We start from the raw sequence: 21,886 nt of genomic DNA, 5'->3' as shown, positions 1-21,886 counted from the left end.
GGCATGTGTTTAGGTAGACTTTTGAGACGTTTTCACCCAGCCACTTTCCTGAACTTTGAGGCCTTTTATGTCCATCTTGTCGGCTGAGTAACAACTCTCTACCACACTGGATGACCTGTGCTAGGGGATGAGTATGACATGTTATAGAAAGCATATGGTCCTTCGTATCCTAGAAGCAGAAGAAATGGCTGGTGTGAGAAATTAAGACTACAGAGAGCTTGGGGTCCGGGTCAGGGAGGCCTGACCCAAGCACATAGTTCTGGCTGTGACCTTGGGCAAGTAAGTGACTTGATTCTGTGCCTCAGTCGTGTACATGTGAAACAAGAGTAACGATACCTGCTTCCAGGCCATGGTGAGAATTAAGTGCAAAATGCGTGGCATGGCGCCAGGCTCATAGAAACTGCTCAGTATTAGCACCTGTCTACCTTGCTCATAATTAGACACTTGGTAAAGTGAGAAAACTCAGAAACTCTTCAGTGTTCTTATGAGAAACTGTTTGATCAGTGTCAGATATAGAATGGTCCCAAACTACCCTTCTTACCTTAGCCACTGATGCCCTATTTATAGCACACAGTCTCTATTGATAATTGACATGTACATTGTACATGTGTTGATCTGGTACACTTATATTTTGCCATATGATTACCATATCTTATGGTGAGACATTTAAAATATAGTCTCTTGGCAACTTTAAAGTATTGTTGACTTGTAATCACAATGCTATGGGATAGACCCCCAGAACTTATTTAGCTTCTTTCTAACTGCAAGTTAGTATCTTTGGATCAACATCTTCCATTTTCCCACTCCCAGCCCACGACAATCACAATTCTACTCAATTTCTATTTCAGCTCTTTGAGATTCCATATGTAAGTGATAGCACACAGTATCTATCTTTTTCTGTCTGACTTATTTCACTTAGCACAATACCTTTGAGGTCCAGCCATGTTCTCACAATTGATAGGATTTCCTTCTTTCTCATGGCTAAATAATATTCCAGTGTGTGTGTGTGTGTGTGTGTGTGTGTGTGTGTGTGTGTGTCTAGATGGGAGGTATGAACCACCATCCCCCAAGTATTCATTGATGAACACTTAGGTAGTTTTTGTGTCTTGGCTATTTTGAATAATATGTAATAAAAACAGGAGTGTGGATACATTTTCAAGATCCGGTTTTCATTTCCTTTGGACACAGGCTGACTTTTTATCATCCTCCCTGCAGTTGCTCCTGCACCTCTTCTGTCTGGAGCACTTTCTCCTTTTCCTCCCTTAAGTTCCTCCTGAAGAAAGTTTAGCCTATTTTCAAGACCCAATTTCCCAGCTCATGACAACCACAATTCTATTTCAGCTCTTTGAGATTCCATATGTAAGGGAATCTTAAGCACCTACTATGACAGAAATATCCCAAGATGAAAAGGGGCGATTTGGTATAAATATTAACTGACAGGATGTACAGATTCAAACATGTGATGACTTCAGACAAAAACTGCATATGTCTACGCAGAGCTCACATAAGGTTTGGGCATTGCCACGATGGAAGAAAGTCCTCAGTTGTCACCAACTTTATTTTTCCTTGGAGCCTGCTGGAGGGAGATCTTCTTTTGGGGTCTACCTATGGTTTCCTTTCAAAATGGTGCTAGTGTGCTTCTGTGATTTTATAGTCACAGGGGAGCCTCAGTTGGGTAATCTGTAATGCTTAAAGGTGTAGCCAAGATGGTAAAAATACAAGTGCTTCCAATGGTGTCCACCATCAGAAAGCTCCTCTTGAGATGTAGCCTGATTAGACTATTTCTGAGCAAGGCTCTTGTCCTGCCCTTAGCTTCATAGAATCCCCACAGGCTTCATATTACCAGCTGTCCAGTAATTCCACGTTAGTCCTCTCTTTCTGTGGAAGGATATACACCTGTTCTCTTCTAGTTGTCCTACTGGATTGGCATTCACCTTTAGGCTCTTGGACATGGGTGCCTGTAGCCAAGGAGAAAGTGGCTTTGGCTGACTCTGTTCTGTGGCTCTCTTTGTGCACATGAACACACCCAGACATGCTCACATCATGCTTTTGATTGACCTTCTCTACATTTTTAAAATTGGTCACAGAAAAACGGGTAAAGTAGAAGCCTATGCAAGTATAGTACATTGTACCTTTCTTACATTTAACAATGAAAGATTTTTGGAGGGTGCATTTGTTTTGTGAGTTGATGAGGTAGGGGAGCCCTGGAGAGCACTGTGTCTTACTCATCTCAGGATCCCTGTTAGCGCTCAACTCAACTGGTAGTTGTCAGAAGTTAGCGATGGGTTTTGTGGCCACTACAGCCACTTTACAGATGATTTGGCTTCAAGATGGTCCTGGAGGCCCGGCAGGAGGTGTCTGCCAGTTGCTTCTAGGTGTGATCTTGGATGTGTCAATTGATATCTTCATACTCTCAAATCTCTATCTCTAATGGAGATAAGGCCAGTGGATTTTAGTAAAAAGGAAAGGATATCAAATTATACTACTGACAAGGCATTTTTGTAGCTAGAAATTGCTGAATGTTCTCTGCCTGGAATCTATTTCGGAGCTCTCTTATGTCAAGGTATTAGCATTTAGAAATACATTGAGTCTGAGAATAACTGTACCACATCTTTCCATATTTGTTTCAGGTCTTATGTTCATGGCAGCCTCTGTTTCCTGCCCAGCAAGGAAGAAAAAGAAATAAAGGCAGTTTGAAAATCCCCAGAGTTAAACAGAAGTGTAAAAATATCTCTAAATGAAAGACAGATTGCCCGAGATTGCCTAAAAGCATAGAGTTGGGTTAAGCTGAGGTAGAATGATAGAAATTCTTCTTGCCTTCCCATGAGCAGTGGGAAATATGTGCATGAACTGACGTGGGTGGGGGTTCCCAACTCCAGGCTCAGCCCCATGATGGGGGAGAAAACATGTTGTCAGGAGAAAGCCCTTTGAAACACAGGTAATTACTGAGCAACATGGAGGGCTGAGGGGGCGAGACAGCTCCTCTGTGGGAATGCATTCACAGTCAGCACAGTAACAGTGACAAGTGAGGGACACATATACAAAGTGCCAGGTGCTTTTTGGTATCCATCACATTACTTATGAGATCCCTAGTACTGTCCTGGGTCTGGCTCAGATGGTCAAGAAGAAGAGCCTTACTTTGCTATTTCCTTGCATCCTTTGTCTTCTGACCTGCCTGCCTCCTGCTCTGTGTGGCTGGACCTTGCTTTGGAGGAAAAGGCTCTCTAAACTCGTCTTTGCGTGGGCTCTCAGCTACCATGTCCACAGTGGTGGCTGATTTCTGGGACCCACCCAGTGCCATTATGGATTCTGCAGGGATGGTGGCCTCCAACCCATTGTTAAATTGCAAACACAGCAAAGTGGAGACAGACCTATATGGAGGCTGACAGACTGGGGTGAATTGATGTCTTGAGCTTCAAGTTGTAGGTTCTTTGTGAGTAAATGACCAGGTGACTCTGAGTCTCTGGTGATGATCTTTGGTCGTAAATCATGAGGACACTTCTTCAAGATGAGTTTTTTGACCCCCTACATCTTTTACAATTAGCACAAGTAGCTTCCTATTGTTTTTGCTTTATATCTGATCAAACAGGGAAGCTCCCTGTGCCTGGCTCAAGGCCTGTGTTCATTGCAGACTGCAATCCAACACCCACATCACATGCTTCTCTATAGATGTTAAATATGAACCACCAGCCCCCAAACAAATTTCCATGATCAGAACATTCAGGTTTATCCTTCCTAATGGGCAGTGGGTAAACAAACCATCATGTTTACCTACAAGTGCAAAATATTTTTACCACCACTCCCGATATCTGAGTAGCTTATGTCAATAAATTTATATTTAATTTTAACCAGTGGTAGGACTGTTGACATTTAGGTAGGTGCTGCTATACCTCAATTTAAAAAAAAAATATTTTTTTGATTTCAGAAAGGGAGGGAGAGTGAGAAAGAGATGGAAACACCAATGATGAGAGAGAATTATTGGCTGCCTCTTGCATGCTCCCTATTGGGGATTGAGCCCACAACCCAGGCATGTGAACTGTGACCTCCTGGTTCACAGGTCAACGCTCAACCACCGAGCCATGCCAGCCAGACTATATTTCACTTTTTGGAATATACAGATTTTCACCAAATATGTACATTGACTCTTTGGGCACTAACTTCTTATAGTACAAAGAATATTTGCTGTTTTGGGGTGTTCCAGCATGAAATGCTATGAAAGAAAAACAAAACAAAACTGTTGATAAAATGAAGACTAATTCCTATCACTTTGTCAATGCCAGAGTTTCACATACCAAATTTATTAAGATGAAGTTACAGCTTTCTGTACCAGATTCTGTATTTGTGTTGGGACTTAAAAGCAGACTTGTTTTGTACACTTGACTTGAATTTCACCTTCTGCATTGCCAAGCTCACCAATTCAATGTAATTCTAATTGAAAACCAAAGTGCCTAGTTTCAAGGAACTTCTTTAAGAAAAATTCAAAATACTTTACAGAGGTAAACTTCCAAGACATTGCTTAAGTCATGGCTCAGGAAAAGGCCCTGATTCCATTTGCAGTAGAATACTGAATGGAAAGTCCTACAAGGGAAAATATCAGAGGCTGCAAGTATCAGGTAACTGGCAATACAGTGCAATCATCTACCTTCTCTGCATCCTTGTTTCTCATGTAAATGGACGAGAACACAGCTTTCCAACCAGCTATCTTTCAGAGGCAGTGCAAAATAGCATTGAATGGCAGAGACAGGCTCTGGTTATTACTGCTGTTCTCTTTCAATTAAAAAACATTTCATTATGAAAACTTTTCAACATGAAAACACCAGAAACCCTGATGAGTTCCATCATCCTCCTTCAATACCATCTATATTTTTGCTGCTTGTGACATCTCTCTTTCTCTCTCTGGAGCACTTTAAAGCAAACCTCAAACTTTATGTCATTTCACCACTGATTTACTTAGGATCATTTTCTGACCTACATACAATGCCATTGTCCTATCTAATAAAAGAGTAATATGCAAATTAACCTTCACTCCAACACACAAGAACGCCGCTCTCTTGTGGTCAAAGATGGCTGCCCACCTGTGAACATAAGATGGCCGCCACAAGATGGTCAGCAGGGGAGGGCATTTGAGAGGGACCAGGCTGGCAAGTGAGGGCAGTTGGGGGCGATCAGGCCTGCTGGGGAGGGCAGATGGGAGCAATTGAGCTGGCAGGGGAGCAGTTAGGCATTAATCAGGCTGACAGGGGAGTGGTTAGAGGGTGATCAGGCTGACAGGCAGAAGTGGTTAGAGGCAATCAGGCAGGCAGGCAGGTGAATGATTGGGAGCCAGCAGTCCGGATCGGGCCTAAACAGGTAGTCAGACATCCCTCAAAGGATACCAGATTGGAGAAGCTGCAGGCTGTGCTGAGGGATTACTCCCCTCCCTATGCATGAATTTCGTGCACTGGGCCTCTAGTTATATATAACATGATTAATACTAATTCCTTGATATCATCTTTGTCAATTGTACAAATTTCCTGATTTGTTCAGAGCTGTTATGCCACAAATCTTTCTTCTTTGATTTGCTCTTTTTTTTTTTTTTTTTTTTAAAGATGGTATTTTAGAGGAAGGGAAAGGGAGAAGGAGGGAGGGAGAGAGGAAGGGAGGAGAGGAGAAGAAAGGAGAGGAGAGGGAAAGAGAGGGAAAGAGAGAGAAAGAGAGAGAGAGACAGATCAATGTGTGCGTGAAACATCGATTGGCTGACTCCTGTTCCCTCCTACTGGGGATCAAGCCTGCAACCTGGGCATGTGCCCTAACCAGGAATCGAACACCACTGATTTACTTAGGATCATTTTCTGACCTACATACAATGCCATCGTCCTATCTAATAAAAGACTATATGCAAATTGGTCAGAAAATGATCCTAAGTAAATCAGTGGTGAAATCGAACACAAACTTTTTGGTGCATGGGATGATGCCAAATTAACTAAGCTGCACTGGCCAGGGCAGTTTTTATTTTTATTTATTTATTTTTTAAAAGATGCCTCACACCAAACAAGAGTTTATATACTAGGTTGGCTGCCCAACATACCTGAGCAGTACTTCACCAGGATGGATTCTGGGGTCCCAACCTGGAGGCCTGGACAGGGAGGAGGAGAAGTCTTTGCTTTAGAAAAGTACTCAGATTATTTTGAGAGGCAATCAGGTTTGGAAACCACTATTCTACATTGCCGGCTTTTCCTTAGAAAGGTCTAGGAGACAAGGGACGAGTTAGTCCATGATTGGCGTATGATAAGAGTGCTCTGGAGCCCGTAATTAAAAAATTTATTATAATGGTTCTACCAGCACCTAAATAAATGCCACAACTGAGAAGAACAATTCCTTACTGTAGCAAGGCCAGAAAATTACTTTGTTTTTGCTTTAATAGGAATGACTTGTGGCAACTGAAATAACGTGGGGATAGTAACATCTGATTCCTGGCACTCTAGGCAAGCGAGGCTCAGGATGTTTCTCTGGTTGTAGCAAATACAACTTGTTATTTTATAGAGGTCACGGAAAATGAAACTCCTCCAGGGTTTTACCATTTGCAACAGAATCCCATTCTGAAAGTGAATTAAATTAGAATGAAATTTAATTTTATGCAGGTTAACTCAGGGAGCTCTGCCTAACATTTGCTACCCAGAATGATATTTAGTCCTAAATGAAACAACCAAGTTGAACAAAACACAAGTTTAAAAGTGAAACATTTGGTTGACCTTTCCTTTTGCTTTAAAACTGTTTTGTCCATTTTACCTGTACTTGTCCCTTCCTTTCACTTCATGCGTCATTGTGATCCACCAAGTTGGTGGAGAGCTGCTGTTTAGATGGAACACAGCTTATGTTTGTCTGGCACATGGAGGAATAAAACCCGAGCTCCATGCTGGTGAACATAATATTTGAAGTTATCTTAATTGAAATATTGCCTAATGCTGCTGTCACGGACAGGCCATTTATTTAACTACCAGTGTTCATACCACTGTGAAACTTGAAATGACCACCGATAATGAGGTCATTTTTGGTCCTTTAGATTTGAAATTGTTCAACGAAAGGGTTGACTAAATCAAAACAATACCAAACAAATATATTGACTAATATGCTATTACAAAAGATTACTGCTAATACTTGAAGATTTCCTTACAAAGACATGTACAGTTTAGTAAGCATTTGTTATTAGTCTGTATAGATTGGTATTTGGGGAGACTGTATTTGAATGTTGGTACTGATATGATAGGTATCACAGGGTCAACCCTATTGTTTTTCTCCTTGGCCTTTTGCTGGTACCTCTAATGGAGTACTGTAGCAATGATGCTCATGTGCCCTTTGCCTACACGGAACCTGGCATTCTCAATAGGACAAGAGTCTGTCTTCTCTTTGTATTTTCAATCCTCACACCACCCCTTGCTTTTAATAAGTGGTCAATAAATGTGTGTGGTAATGAATGATTTAATTGATGCTTGGGTTTGCGCTGGGCTCTCAGTATTACTGTTTTGACTGAACCAACTGACTGGACAATTTAGTCAAATTGCTGAAAAGTTCACCTGTATATACTGTTAATATTTTACATTTGTATAGCCATTTATTTTTTTCAAAGCACTGTGTGCCTTAGGATGGAATATCATGTTGAAAATCTCATTCTTCTCTCAACACCATACAAAATGAAGCCAACAGTCATCTTATTTTAGAAGTGGAAAAACAAATGAAGACAAATGGCCCAAGATCACAGTCAGGTATGAGCACTTGGGACTTCCCATGTCTCAGTACATCCCACTTCCCTTACCCTGGACAAATAATGTGGTGGGAGCTTGGAGGATGTGCTGGAGGAAGGCAGAATACTGTATTCTTTATTTATTTTAAAATATATTTTTATTGATTTCAGAGAGGAAGAGAGAGAAACATCGATAAGAATGAATAATTGCCGCCTCTTGTACACCCCCCACTGGGGATCAAGCCCACAACCTGACATGTGCCCTGACTGGGAATTGAACTGTGACCTCCTAGTTCATAGGTCGATGCTCAACCACTGAGCTACACCAGCCAGGCCAGAATACTCTTTTAGATTCTGAGGGCCTCTGGCTGTGCAGTGGTTTTCCTTTAGTTCTTGAAGATCTAGCAGAGGGCTGGGCCACAGGCAGGTGGTAGGAATGTGGAAGGCTTCCTTAAGTCTTTTTGAGGAGACGGTCGTTCTGGCCCCCCCCCTCCCCCCCCCCCCCGAATGTCTGCTGTGTGTTCTCCAAGCTCTGCCCAGCAGGCCCAGGAGCTCTGCCCAGCAGCTCTTCCCAGCTCTGCCCAGCAGGCCCTGCACTGCTAGCTAAATCCTTGCTGAGTGATAGTGCTCCTTAGGTACCTCCTTCCGGGCATGGTTACCTCTTCACCTGTTAAACGGCTGCTTGGCAAGTTCATGTACAGATTTTCCCTGAATCACAAGATTGGCTCTATGCTTTGTTTTTCTTTAAAGTACCAGGCCCACCTCTAAGTCTCAGATGATCATATTGATGTGCAAGATTCTGCCCTCTAATAGGCTCTGACAGTTGTCTCCTCTTTTACTTACAATTTTCTAAAAACTCAGATAATTTGTACACATCTAAACAGTGCAAAAAGCACCAAGAAATCGCTGCAAAGCATCAGTTAAAAAGTAGTCTCCCGCTCATAGTCTCCTGGTTATCATCCCTGAATCATTGTATGAATGATGTATGTGAATAACTATGTATGCATACAAACATTAAAATTAAAAACACAAATTGTGGCATGATACCAGTAAACAGTACTTTGGAATTTATGACTTCAGTTTCAAACTGTTATACTGGAGATTGTTAAATAAACATACTTATAGGTTCCTCCTTCCTGCTGTTTTAAAAGAACCAAATATTCCACTGTGTGGATTTGTCATAATTTTTATTGAACCTATTTTAACAGACCTGTAGGTTGTTTTTAGTCATTTGCTCCTATAAATAAAGCTCCATCCGGAACCGGTTTGACTCAGTGGATAGAGCCTTGGCCTGCGGACTGGAAGGTCCCGGGTTCGATTCCGGTCAAGGGCATGTACCTTGGTTGCGGGCACAAACCCAGTGGGGGCTGTGCAAGAGGCAGCTGGTCAATGTTTCTCTCTCATCGATGTTTCTAGCTCTCTAGCCCTCTCCCTTCTTCTTTGTAAAAAAAATCAATAAAATATATTAAAAAAATAATAAAGCTCCATGATTATGTTTGGACACATTTGTGATAACCTTTATAGAATAAATCCTGGAAGTAGAGTTGTAGGGGAAGTTATATCACTTAAAATTATGATGGACGTTGTAAGTCTCCCCCCCCAAAAAGGTGGTTCAGTTTACACTTCCACCCACAGGGTATGACACCCTATTTTCCTATGCACTTGCCATCAATATTATAGAAAATGTTTCCACTTTCGATAACTAATATCTTTGTCTTTGAAAAATGCTTGCAAATGTGGTCTTGTCATAAGTCCTCTTCAGCTCTGCCTCCACTTCCCTGTGCTTTGCAGGTCCAGAGCTCAAGTTTATAGGTCTGCAGGGCAATTCTTCCCTTTACACAAGCATAGGGTTTTATTTAATCTCTCAGGCTTCCATGCTTCTCCATTTATTACCAATCTACTTTAACTTAATTCTTTTAGGATCCCGGGGTGCAAGCCATCAGGGCCCGAGGCTTTCAAGGTATTGAGTAAATAAGATATGGCAGCAAACATTTCTTATTAGTGAGGGAGAGAATAAAAGGCATGTCACTCAGGGTTTCTGAGCGCAACTTTGGTTCAATTATCTTCAGATGTTTAAAATCAAGGCCGTTTCCAGACCATTTCAAAGAACAGCAGGGCAACCTGCTGGGAACTGTGTGAAATGAACACCCTGTTACAACTAATTAGTGTACTGTTTTCCTTGCAGTTGGGGGTGAGAGGAAATATATGAAGGGTGTTTATCCCTTCCTGTGGTAGGAAAGAATTGGAACCGCTGGAAGGGCCTGGAGGGGGACCCAGAGGAGGTTTGTTCCCTCCTTTCTCCAAAGAATGGCTGAGAGCAGTGATGATCACGTTGCTGATTTGATCGCAGTGCTCCTGCTTTTTTTGGAGCCATGCACCCTCTCTTCTGTTGTTTTTACAACAAACCTAAGACAAATAGTCCGTTCGATGAAATCCAGTAACTACTCACTGGACACTTAAGAGTATGTAGATGAGTAAGGAATGAGTTCTTACCTAAGATTTTAAAAATCTAGACACAAAAAATAAATGAGTAGATAGGTGTTTGAGCCCCCGTAAGATTTCAAGAAGCATAGTGGTCATGGGCTTAGACTAGGTTTGAATTGTGACTTTGCCCCTTATCGGCTCTGAAAACTGGGGCAGGTTGCTTAACTTCCCTTGACTTCAGTTTCCTAATTTCTTAGAAGAATGGCATAAGAGGCATCCGTGGCTTGTGATTCATTAATATCAGTGGGTGTTTTGTCATTAGGGCTATGCTTCAGGAAGATCCATGTGACAGTAGTAACTGAGATGACAGAGTGTGAACGGGAAGGATAAGGGGGGGAGATCAGAGATCATATACTTTTAAAAATATAATCAATTTGCTGTCTCCAGCATGTACCAGACCAAGGATCAAACCTGCAATCTGAATATGTGCCCTGACCAGAATTGAAACCACCACCTTTTGGGTGCATATGATGACACATCAATGAACTAAGCCACACTGGCCAGGGTAGGAGATAACAGTTTAGTCAAGATAGGTTGTGCAGCTGTGACAAACATGCCCCGAGTAATGCTCCTTTTCTCCAGCAAAGATGGCCACCTCATCCCAACCAGTGTTGTGAAAACAGGACTGCTCTCCAACACAGCAGTACCCCCTATTTCGGTGGAGGGAATGACTCACACTTTATCATGACAGTAGTTCACTCACTCATTCCACAAGCATTAACCTAGGCAGACAGGGAGGTGAATAAAGAACCCCTGCTCTCAATGAGACAGATATGCAAACAGGAAAAGGAAATACAGGGTGATGAGTGTCCCGACAAGGTATGCACAGCCTGGGGGAGCAAAGGGCGAGGACACCTGGCCCAGCCTGGGTGAAGGAGGAGCCAGGAAGTCATTTTTAGTCTCCCGATTCCCACCAGGCTTCCCGGAAGGAGGGCCTGGATGAAGGAAGACCTGGTGTGAATGTCCAGTTCCTGTGTGGTCACTCCTTCACTACCCTGCAGCCCAGTACCTCTACTCCCCTTTTGCTCCCAGCCTCTCCTGCTACTCCAGTCTGTGGGTCTCTGGCTATAGCTGCCCAGTGTCCATGACCACAGCAGTGATAAATTGTCCCTTCCCTCCCCCCTTACACCAAGAGGATGGGTTGGGTCAAGCCCAGGATGATTCAATCAGTTGCATCACACGTCACTGCTGCATTGACCAGACTCTAGTTCCTGCCCTCCTTCCTCTTCTCTTGACTTCAAAGCAATGAGTAGCAGAAATTCTGTCTGACTGAGTCAGAGTGGCCACTTGTCTCTATTTCCTCACACCCGCTTAGCTCCAGAACACGAAGGCATGATGCTGAGGGGAAGTCTGCCGGCTCACACGCTAGCCTGCTTGCGAGGCTGTGTCATGTCCTATAAATGACAACCCTGTGCTTCCTGCCCTGACATGCATTGCCTCAGCCCTTCCCTTCATTCTCTAATATGGCTCCTGATCACCAAAGCCCAGACTTGAGTGCTTCCTGGGACTGGCTCCCTCTTCTGGGGTCCCGAGAACCTGGCAGCTAAGGGCATTCAATGCCCAGCCATTGAATCTGGTCGCTCAAGCTGGTCACTTCCAACGTTGGACAGGGGGGCTGGTGGCAAGTGCAGTGACGAGCTACAGATGTTTTCTAGGTCTGATTTGTACTGTTGTTTCCATCTGATGGCAACAATACATTGGGCTTCTGAAAGCAGAACTTCCTGGTGAGTCCATGGAACCTGACATGGAAGGCGGCATGTTTTCCAGGGCAGGCCCAGCGAGGGTACCTGGATGGAAAGTCACATTGGGCCTGTGAACACAGCAAGATGGACAGACTGCCCAAAGCAGAAGCAGAAATAGCTGAGGGGTAACCCCCCCCCCCCCCCCCTACACACACACATCCTGTCAGCCTCTCCCTAACCCATCAGCTCCTGCCAGACATCCATCTCCCTTATTCCACCTTCTCTCTTTCTCATCCTTGTTTTTCTTTCTCTCTCTGTGGTTGTCTTGCCAATCTCTGAGTTGCTAGAGCTTTTCTCGGGGTGCAGGAAGACACAGGGGAGCTGTTTTCCCCAAGGGCTTCTCCTCGCTGAGAAGCCACAGGAGCATGGGTACTCTGCTCCACCCCAAGGCCATGCAGTCCAGGTGTCTGGACAGAAGGCGGCCTTGGCTCCCAACTCACGTTATAAGCAGAGTGTTTTGGGATGTGTTGAATTTGCTGCAGATAGTTGTGCTTATTCTGGTTTCGAAGTCAGATTTCATCTCTTTCTCATTTGGTCTACAGGTAGCTCTCCTTGTACACTGACTTGAGTTCATTCTCTAGTTTTCACTAATGGTGAACCGGGATTCTGGAGCAGGACGGACCCCACTCTGGAGAACAAAGTTCAGTATTTGGCTAGTGCTCAGAGTGTTAAGATTTTGGGAAACCGGTAAAGTGCAATAGGAATGAAATAGGTGCTGTATGCAGGCAGCTCCAGGGAGGCCTCAGCTCAGCTTGGCAGGGATGGTGTTTTTTTTTTGCAGCTACAGAGAGTGGAGTCCCGGCAGAGGTAAGGCACCGGCAATATCAAGGCCCGTCATCTCTCAGACACCAGCCCGAGACATTTTGTACATTTCGTGTTCTGATGCAAAAGGCCTGGCACACCTGGCAGACCATAGCTCTCTGCCTTCCAACAGGGAGAGCGGATGGTCTCTCTTGCAGATGTCAGTAAATCCATACTCTTATTCGCCTGAAAGCTTTTGGGTATGGAGCAGAGTGTACCTCCCCATAGACCAGCGCTGAGGTGGGAGAATTCGGTGCGGTCATGTGGGAAGGAGCGCCTAGCACAGGTCGAGGTGCAGAGCAGGCACATAATCACTGACCTTCCTTTCTCTATTCCACCTCCCTTTTCTTCCTTATTCTTACATTCTCCTCAAGGAAAGTTACCAGAACCTGCGTTTAATTTCCCACTACATATATAATGGGAGATGTTACACTCTTTGCTGTCTGGTAAGGCATCATCTCTCAGAGTCAGACTTCTCATGAAATAGTATTGATAATACTGGGACATAACCTCTCTTTCTCAAAATCTATAAAAACATATCCTCGGGTGAGAATTAAAAAAAAACCCAAGACCTCATAGAAGTCTGGATCCCCATTAAGAGTGTGTCCCCCTAGAGTTTTTAACTCTCAGATTTATCCATGTGGAGCCTCAGGATTAATCAGTTTCAGGTCAGGTTTTCCTACCTGGCTCTGGTGCCTGTGGAGGTCTGTGCTCATGGGTTTGTTCTCCAGTAAGTCATGATTCTCAGGACCCTGTCTCTTCAAGTTTTGAGTAAGATATTTGCTCTGTGATCTCATTTCTCTAACACATGAGTTGTGATTTTCCAGTTTGTTTGGGTTTTTACTTGTTGATAAGATGGAGTGATGATGTCTGCTTCTTATATGCTGGACCAGAGACTGGAAGTCCATTGATGATAGTATTTTCATCTTCATTATCCCTTCTATATTTATTAGTTGACCCTCTACTTTAAGAGCTTTTTTTTTGTTTTGTTTTTTTAAATTAGTTTACTAATTATTTAGGTATCTATTTACCTATGTATCTATTTAAGTGAACCCAGGGACTCATGGACTCACATCTAGTTTACTTAATGGATTATAATCTGTCCTTATAATTATTTATTTTGATACTCCTATCATTCTGATTAACTTCTGACATGTTCCCAATACTTAAGCATTTTCTTACTTTCTGATGCAACAAGATGTTCCAGGTTGGTCTTGCATTTTTTTCTGCCCCAGAGCTAAAACAATATGATTGCATTTTATTTTTTATTTTATTTTATTTATTTATTTTTTAAAATATATTTTATTGATTTCACACAGAGAGGAATTCAGAGAGTTAGAAACATTGATGAGAGAGAATCATCAATCAGCTGCCTCTTGCACATGCCCTACTGGGGATGTGCCCGCAACCAAGGTTAATGGTACATGCCTTGACCAGAATCGAACACGGGACCTTTCAGTCCGCAGGCCGACGCTCTATCCACTGAGCCAAACCGGTCCCGGCTATGATTGCATTTTAATTAATTATTTTCCTCTGGCGGAGGTTATTATAGCAGAGGACTGAGTTTGGATGTGGAGTCCAAACTGGTTGTAATTTGTTGTGTTCACTGTACTTTGCAGCACATACTGAGTGTGATGTCATCAGCATTTCCAATGCAAAGGGGTCATCTGTTATGCTTCTTTGAATCCTGTTCTCCTTTGGTTTGACATTTCAAGCCTGGGTGTGATTCATACAGGTGCAATACCTTATTTTGATTTAGGTGATTGATTTATTTGGATACCTTTGTTAAGAACTGCAGTAAGCACCCTAGTTAACTTAATATGCTTCTTTCTAGTGCTCTGAGCTTAAACTTTGTTAATAAAACATGGTCCCTGCACTCAGACGCTGTTGCTAAGTGGTTGAGCTTTGACCTATGAACCAGGAGGGCACAGTTCGATTCCAGGTCAGGGCACATGCCCAGGTTGCTGGCCTGATCCCGGTGTGTGCAGGAGGCAACTGATCAAAGATTCTTTCTCATCATTGATGTTTCTATCTCTCTCCCCATCTCCCTTTTTCTCGAAACGAATAAAAATATTAAACAAACAAACAAACAAACATGGTCCCTGCTCTCATGAAGTTTTATATACTGGTAGGGAAGACAAAAAGAGCCTCCACTAAGCCATGGCAAATACCACACGAAAGCATGTAAATCACCATGTTTTACGGTGCCAATAATAAGTCTACCAATTCTAAGGGGGAGGTTATAGGTGGGACAGAGAAGACAAGCAGGACCCACAGCTTGTAACTGTCAGGACAGGACGTCTTTGCAGATCTAGCATCCTAACTCTGCACATTTACCTTGTCTGGAAAGACTAACCCTTTTCTAGGCCTCCTTTCCACACCTGAGCTCTATGGCTACTGGGAAGCACATCAGGAAAAATGGGCTGCTGTAACCAAGCCTTGGGTCTCACTAAATCTCCATGCCTGAGCATTACTTGCAGCCTAGAACAGGGTCGTGGAGAAACAGGAGAGCATAACATTAAGAGATTCCCTGTCTTTTTTCACTCCCTGATGCCTAGAGCAGGGATCTCTTACTTTTATAAAATTGCTATGTGAGCTGTGTTTCCCGGGCCTCACAGAAAGAGTATCACCTAGCAGAAAAGCATGCCAGGATTTTTTTCTTTTTTTTTTTTCTGGCCCCGCAATTTTATATTTCCATGGTGTCTACAGACTAAGTTGTAAATGCCTTGGAAGCAGGGCCCTGCACTGTACAAATTAGCACCCACCCTTCCGCTGTATGTACTCAGTGATTGATTGGCTCCCTGTAACAACCCTGTCTGCTTTGGGATGTGTGAGATGGGAGACAGATGATGAGATTTGTTAATTCATATACATACAAAGGGTCTGCGGTGTTTGCTTAACCTTAGGGCCCTGGGGTGGCTCTAGATTTTCACTTTGTAGAAGCAAAATCGCTATAGCAGATCCAGACCTCACTTTTCCTAAACATTTTTTGAAACCACATTTTTCCTTATTTAAAAAGCAGATGGCCTTTTTAAAAAGGGGGCTCCTATATATTGCAAAGTCTCTTTTAAATAAAAATGAAGCCATAGTCTAGATCAGCGGTTGCTAACCTTCTGGACCTCACGGACCACTGGTTGCCAACGGCTGGTTTAGATGACCTCCAATGTTGAATTGTAGGAAAACTTAGGGCAAGAGAGGTTTTCCTGGCAAAACTAAAATGACACCGTGTTGGCGACTTCTGTGCTGCCCATCTTCTGGAAAGATGGCTTCCATTCTTCAGACTTGATGTTATACTGGGCCTTCTTCTTGGACCTGATGATACCTGCAGCTTGGTTTTGAGTAATTCTTCCAGCCAAGGAGGTGCTGGAATTCTGTCCTCTTAATGGGAGGGGCAGGAGAAGGTGCTGGTGGAGCTTGAAGGCTGTACTGAACCCGTTGGTTGGATCATATGGTGCTCCCAACTGGGATGTTCGTGAGCATCACTTTTAAAAACCAACAGTTGGATTAGGGAAATCCCCCAACCTGAAATGAATATTGGCTTGAGTTATTAAGCCCAGAAATATTTCCTGTCTTTCAGATTTGCTGGTAGGCCAAGCTCGCCTTAAGTTAAGGGGTTGGATTTTCCCATAAGCACTTGAGCTTTCTTGCTATTTTGGGTAATCACCTCTCTGCACACGTATGCTTCATCAGGAGCTGGGGCACAGTGAGTTTTGTTGACTTTGTCCCGTGCTGATTAGGGTCTCTTCTTTGGCCAACTGAACGCTCTCAATGAGTTTGTTCCCTTCCGTGAGCAAGTTGTAGGGCTCTGGATTAGACCCTGTTGTGTGTAATCCATCCCCATGTTAACAGGCGTTCCTCCAAGTGACGACAAGATCTGTCCCGTGGTGGATGACGGCTCTCCCCTGGGATCTGCTGGGGACAGACTGGTGCTTTTAGAACTGCCGTGTGCCTTGATCTTAATTTATCTGTTGTATTCAATATCATTGGAAGCCGGGAAAAGGCCACATAGCTGACCTCTGTTCCAGGGCTGTGATATTGCACCCACTCCAAGCTCCCTTTGATTCCTTTGATCCTTGCCTTGGCAAGCCAAGTAGGGGAACTCCTTAGCTTTCGTTAGTCCCCAAAGATTCATCTGACTCTGTCGATTTGTGACATTTAGTCTTCAGATTAGGGTTTGATTTGATTGCAGGCTGCAGAAAAAGAAGGCTTTGACTCTATACTGGAAAGTAGCTGATCAGGCTGAGGCTTTTCCATGTGTCTCCATGAAGATCAGTACTTCTCTGTCATCGGCTGGCTGTCATGTGACAGTTCTTGAGGGGTAGGACGCTGGGCTTTCTTTGGGCTTCCAGGCTAGGAGAGCTTAGAAGGGTGGGTAAGGGCCGCTCTAGACAGCTAACAGTATTTCTGTGAAGTATGCTCCCGTTCTAAATAAGGACGACTCGTTGGCCCTGTTTATTTTAGAATGTTTATTTGGAATGAAATCAACTCTACTGAAATATTATCTACCTTTGTGTGTGGGGAGAGCAAGAAAATATTCACTACATATTTTTATGCAATAAAGAGGAAAATTGTTGACTTTCTTGAGCATCAAGACCAATAAACTTGAAAGAAGGAAAGGAAGGAAGAAAGAAAGAAAGAAAAGAAACTTGAAACACACTGTGTGTCAAATATTAGTGCTGGGTTAGGAGGACATGGGTTTCAGATACAGTTCCCATATATGTAACATTATACATATTATAGGCACACAGCCTCTCGTGTATTTTCCATTCCCATCTGAAATAGTATTATGTGAACTGTGAAATAATGAAAGTGCATTTTAAAATATATTTTATAATTAGAATCAGTGGCCTTAATGAATTTTTTCACAAAGTAAAGTCTACTAGAGAATATTCTCAGCCATCTTCGGCCCAGAAACAAGTCCATGGCAATATAGAAAAAATGTCAGAATTTGGGTAATATATTTTTTAAAAATAACCCCCTCTCCTTCTGCCTCATTTAGTGGCTGCTTTCTCAATTTCTATACTGCTTTAAGATCTAAATATAGGATGTACCATTCCTTCAAGTGCTAAGGGCTTTTTTTCTTGGTGGTTTCCTGCGCTTGGCTTCTGAGACAGCAGAATTTCAAGTAAAAGAAGTACTTGACTTCTGTCTTTTATGGGCTCTAGCGCAAGTTCTTAGCCCAGAAAAAAAAAAAGTCTTTGTCAGGTTTCCCAGAGCAAAGAGTAGCTCTCATTCTTTTGCTGAGCTCCCTTTGGCTAGTCCACTGGGTAAGTTCAGCAATACTTCATGAGAATGCCCAGTCTGGACAATGGTGGGTGTTTAAGGCTATGCTATGGCAGGTTGCCCAGGAGACGGAGGGATTAAACACCTGGAACCGATGGTTGGCTCCAGGGTTGTAAGAAGCCTTATAGAAAGAGTGGGCCTCAGTGAGGTCCCTGGGTAGGGAGAGAACTCACATGGAAAATAATTGAGAATGAAGAGTTTTGGTCTCAATCTGAAGATATGGTTAGCTTTGAGCACAGAAATTGTTTTAAAAATTACACTGTTTGATGTATACTCACATCATCTTCCACTCCAGCGCTACATTCCTGTAAGCTGAAGGTACTGCTAGAGTTCCAGGGTGGGACAGGGTCCTCTCACACCCGTGGCAGGGATGGCACGGGTGAGAGAGGGAACTTTGTAGGGGTCATTGGCCTGGAGAAGGAGCGAGTGGGTGTAGGGAAGGGGACATCAGACTGGTGACCTTCGGAGTGACTGTTGCAAACTGGCAGGGATGGGAGCAGGTAAATAGTTCCCTTCACCTCCCCCAAGTCCCCTGGCTCCCCAGCCAAAGACAAGAGATGAAGCAGAAATGGCCCCTGTGACTGTAGCAGGTGAACTTTAATGACAGCCATGGAGAGTTCAGGAGCAATCTGGAGATCCTGCCAGGCAGAGGGAGGACCAGGGCTTGGGATTCCATACGTCTCCTGCCCTGTGTTAGGAGCCAATGACTGATGTTACTGTGAGTGAAAACCCCTCCAGGGCCTTTCTCCAGCGGGGAGAAGCAGACCATCACAGCTCACTAGTGTTCCTCAGCAGACACACGTTCCGGCTTCTCATTCTGTGCACTTGCTCTTTGGCAACGACCTGTGTGTGGCACAGCACAGAACTCAATGGAGGACTTGGCTGAGAATTTAGAATACCACACCAACTGGGGACAGTGCCTCCTACTGATGGGAGATTAAACTTCTTTCCCATTATTTCGTTACCCTTCTGATAGCTAGAACTTGGACATTTCTAGACTTTGAGGAAGGAGAGGCAGAAAAGGTAGCACCTGCTTCTGTTGTGCTCAGACTCAAAGGCCTCAGCTGAGGGCCTCCCCACCAGGTCCCTGCCAAGGCCTTTTGCTTTCTTGAATGACTTGATAGCACACTGATGTTTTGAGGCTGGGTGCTCCTCACCTGGAGCCCTGGAAATGCTTGCATGGCATGCTAGAGAAAGGAACTAACTTGAAAGAAACTCCCATGAAGTAAATCACCAGGACCGGATGGTTTTCATCCAAGAGTGGAGGAAAGAAATGAAGTGTGAAATAGCACAGATACTGATGAAGACATTAGTTCTCCATTAGATCCACAGACGTGTCAGAGTGGAGGAAGTTTGCTAACATAGTGACCTACTGCTACAGGACAGAGATCGGTGGCCCGCCTGATGCCTCTGGAAAACCTGCCCCATCTGAAAAGAATGACACAAAATATAAATGACACAATAGCTTTTGTCACCTTAAAACAGGTAAGAGGGACAGGTGGCTATTCATGCATGGCAGCATTTTAGTACAAACCCTTGGAAAGAGTAAGGTAGTGAGTATATGACATGTGAGGTGCTATCCCCTCATCCTGTGCCCATGGCAGACATCACTAATCAATCCTGTAATCTCCTCTCTAAGCTTGGACTGGTCTTCGTACTCTTTTAATTTTGTACTCTCAACTGCCACCATCCAATGACCAGATTTGACATATATGTTAAAACTCACTCACCATTCTTGCCTTAGAGGATGTATTTTATCATGGACCATATTGGCTTCTAATTAAATTGTAAATAATGGCACAAAGGAAGCCCTTCACAGGTAGTTTGGTTTAGGAGCATGACAAGAAACACGCCACATTCTTTCTTCTAAAGGCCGAGTTAGCAGAACATCTATCTCCAGGGACAGCAGTTTTGTGAGAACTGAATCCAGATGTGTAATCCCCGCCCCAAACCAGGGGAGGGTCTCTGGGAAAGCAGGGGAAGTCACTTCCTCTGAGGCAAGCAGCAGTCTGCTTCAGAAGGTCTTTTTAACAAATGAGAATCAACGGCAACATCTTTCATTAGCCTGTCCTTGCAGAGTTTAAAGAAAGTTGTAAGCATGGTTGAATCCTGCATAGCAGCGGCTCTGTGGGGCTAAGGTGTAAGCTAGGTTTTGAGAGAAGAGCTACATGGAGGCCGAGAGAGAAGAGACAGGAACTTTGGATCCTGGGGAAGCTGAATAACTGGAGGTTTCACTGGGACTGGCCTTTATTTCACATGTAGGGAGCAGAGGCCAGAGACTCCCAGGGGCTATGCACACAGCACTTTGCCATCGAATTGAGCAGAGCCTCCTGTCACTGGTAATGATTAAAGTGATTTAGCTACAATCACTATCCTACAGTTTAGTAACCTCCATGTTGAGGGGTGTGTGATGGGGCAAATCTGGAGTGGATTGAAATCTGGCCATTTGAAGAATAAACTCGCCTGCCCCATTAGGGAATGGGCTGTTGAGCTTGATCAGCGAAAAGATGCTACATAATTTGATTATCAGAGAATCAGAATGCAGTAAAATGCACTTAGCATGTGCAAGACCCTCACTGTCCTGTGATTTCTCATTGGTAACCCAGGATCTTTGTACCACAGGTTGGGTAGGCGCTGTGGTTCTGAGGCCATGGCAGCAATGATAGGATGGCATCTAATTGGTCAGCAGACCCAGGTGCTAGTTCCCACTGCACCCGTGACCTTGGTCACATCCAAGCAGAGTCATAGGTCATGGAACGAGATGCTGGTTGACTATTTTGTCTGGATCTTTGCCTCTTGGGAGCCAGGGATTATAACCTTCATCTTCGGGACACTCAGTAGATGAAGTGAGCAGCACGGGGAGGTGTGGATGAGCGAGAGAAGAGACATCAGGCCCAGAAAGCAGGTCTTCTCACTTCACAGCTTTGCTCCTGAGTCTCAGTTTCCTGTCTTTAGGGGCTGCTGTGAAGGGAGTGCGGGTTTAGCGTGATGTTTACAGCCCCGGGGAGAACTCTGTGGGTAGATGATTAAATGTAGTGCTGATAATGTACATTTATTTCCAAGGCACTCGCAGTTTTCCAAGGGCTTTCATCTCCGTAATTTCACCCTGCTGAAGACTCACTGAGTTGGGTAAAGCAGTTGGATTCTCTAACCGCTTTCCACAAACACATTTACCGGGACTCAGCTGGATGAAAAGGCTTCCTCAAGGTCAGATCTAGTTCAGCACCAAGGCTCCAACTCCTCTGACCTTCTGATTCTGAATCCAGGCTTCTTCTCCCCATAGAATGATAGAGAATGGAGAGTTTACACTAATGATTTTGACAGTAGTCTTCGGCATCACAGCATGCTAAAAATAGGTTGTGAGGACAGGGAGGATCTTGGGAGCAAACGAACTGAGCTCACCAAGGTGTTCTCGTCCGGCAGCTTGGCGGCCGTGGCCTTTAGGAAAGTCTTGGCAGTCATGCCGCAGGCATTGGGCAGCAGGCAGGGGCAGCGTCACCTTCTCACTGTACTAGCTTTCCCCGAGGAGCTGTCCTGGAGGCCCCGGGGCAGGGGTGGGGCGAGAAGGACTTCTTTTGAGGTGTGGGGACCAGGGATGAGGGGCCTGAACTGTATGTCCCCCAACAGCAAACAGGCGTGGTTGTGGCGCATGTGGGGAAAAACAGCCTGGGAGTCCCAGGTTCCTGTGCCACAGAAGTTTTTCTGAGAGGCAGGGGGGTAGAGGGAGAGAGTCTGGAAGAGTTAAGGCAGTCTCACTTTCATTCACATAAAGATAACTTCTATTAATTTGTAATATATTAACACACTTATTAATAACCATTAAAATATTACTAATAATTCCCTACTTCCCAAAATG

The 21,886-nt window shown here is 44.0% G+C and overlaps 1 protein-coding gene across 4 annotated transcripts in view; it reads left to right on the top strand.

Annotated features, from left to right (window-relative positions):
* TBX15 (T-box transcription factor 15) overlaps positions 1 to 21,886 on the top strand; it is an 89,711-nt gene that overhangs the window by 13,868 nt on the left and 53,957 nt on the right. Inside the window, exon 1 of one of the 4 annotated variants that reach the window (XM_036452555.2) lies at positions 7,625 to 7,742. The exons of the other annotated variants lie outside the window; for them this stretch is intronic. Within the exon in view, the coding sequence (XP_036308448.1) occupies positions 7,712 to 7,742 (31 nt within the window). The 5' untranslated portion in view covers positions 7,625 to 7,711. Of the gene's footprint in view, positions 1 to 7,624; positions 7,743 to 21,886 lie in introns of those variants that run through there. 4 annotated transcript variants of the gene reach the window in all.

This window comes from Pipistrellus kuhlii, unplaced genomic scaffold (genome assembly GCF_014108245.1).
Source record: "Pipistrellus kuhlii isolate mPipKuh1 unplaced genomic scaffold, mPipKuh1.p scaffold_m20_p_24, whole genome shotgun sequence".
Taxonomy (NCBI): Eukaryota; Metazoa; Chordata; class Mammalia; order Chiroptera; family Vespertilionidae; genus Pipistrellus; species Pipistrellus kuhlii.
Note: the sequence above shows the minus strand (reverse complement) of the source record. Positions and strands in the feature narration are given on the sequence as shown.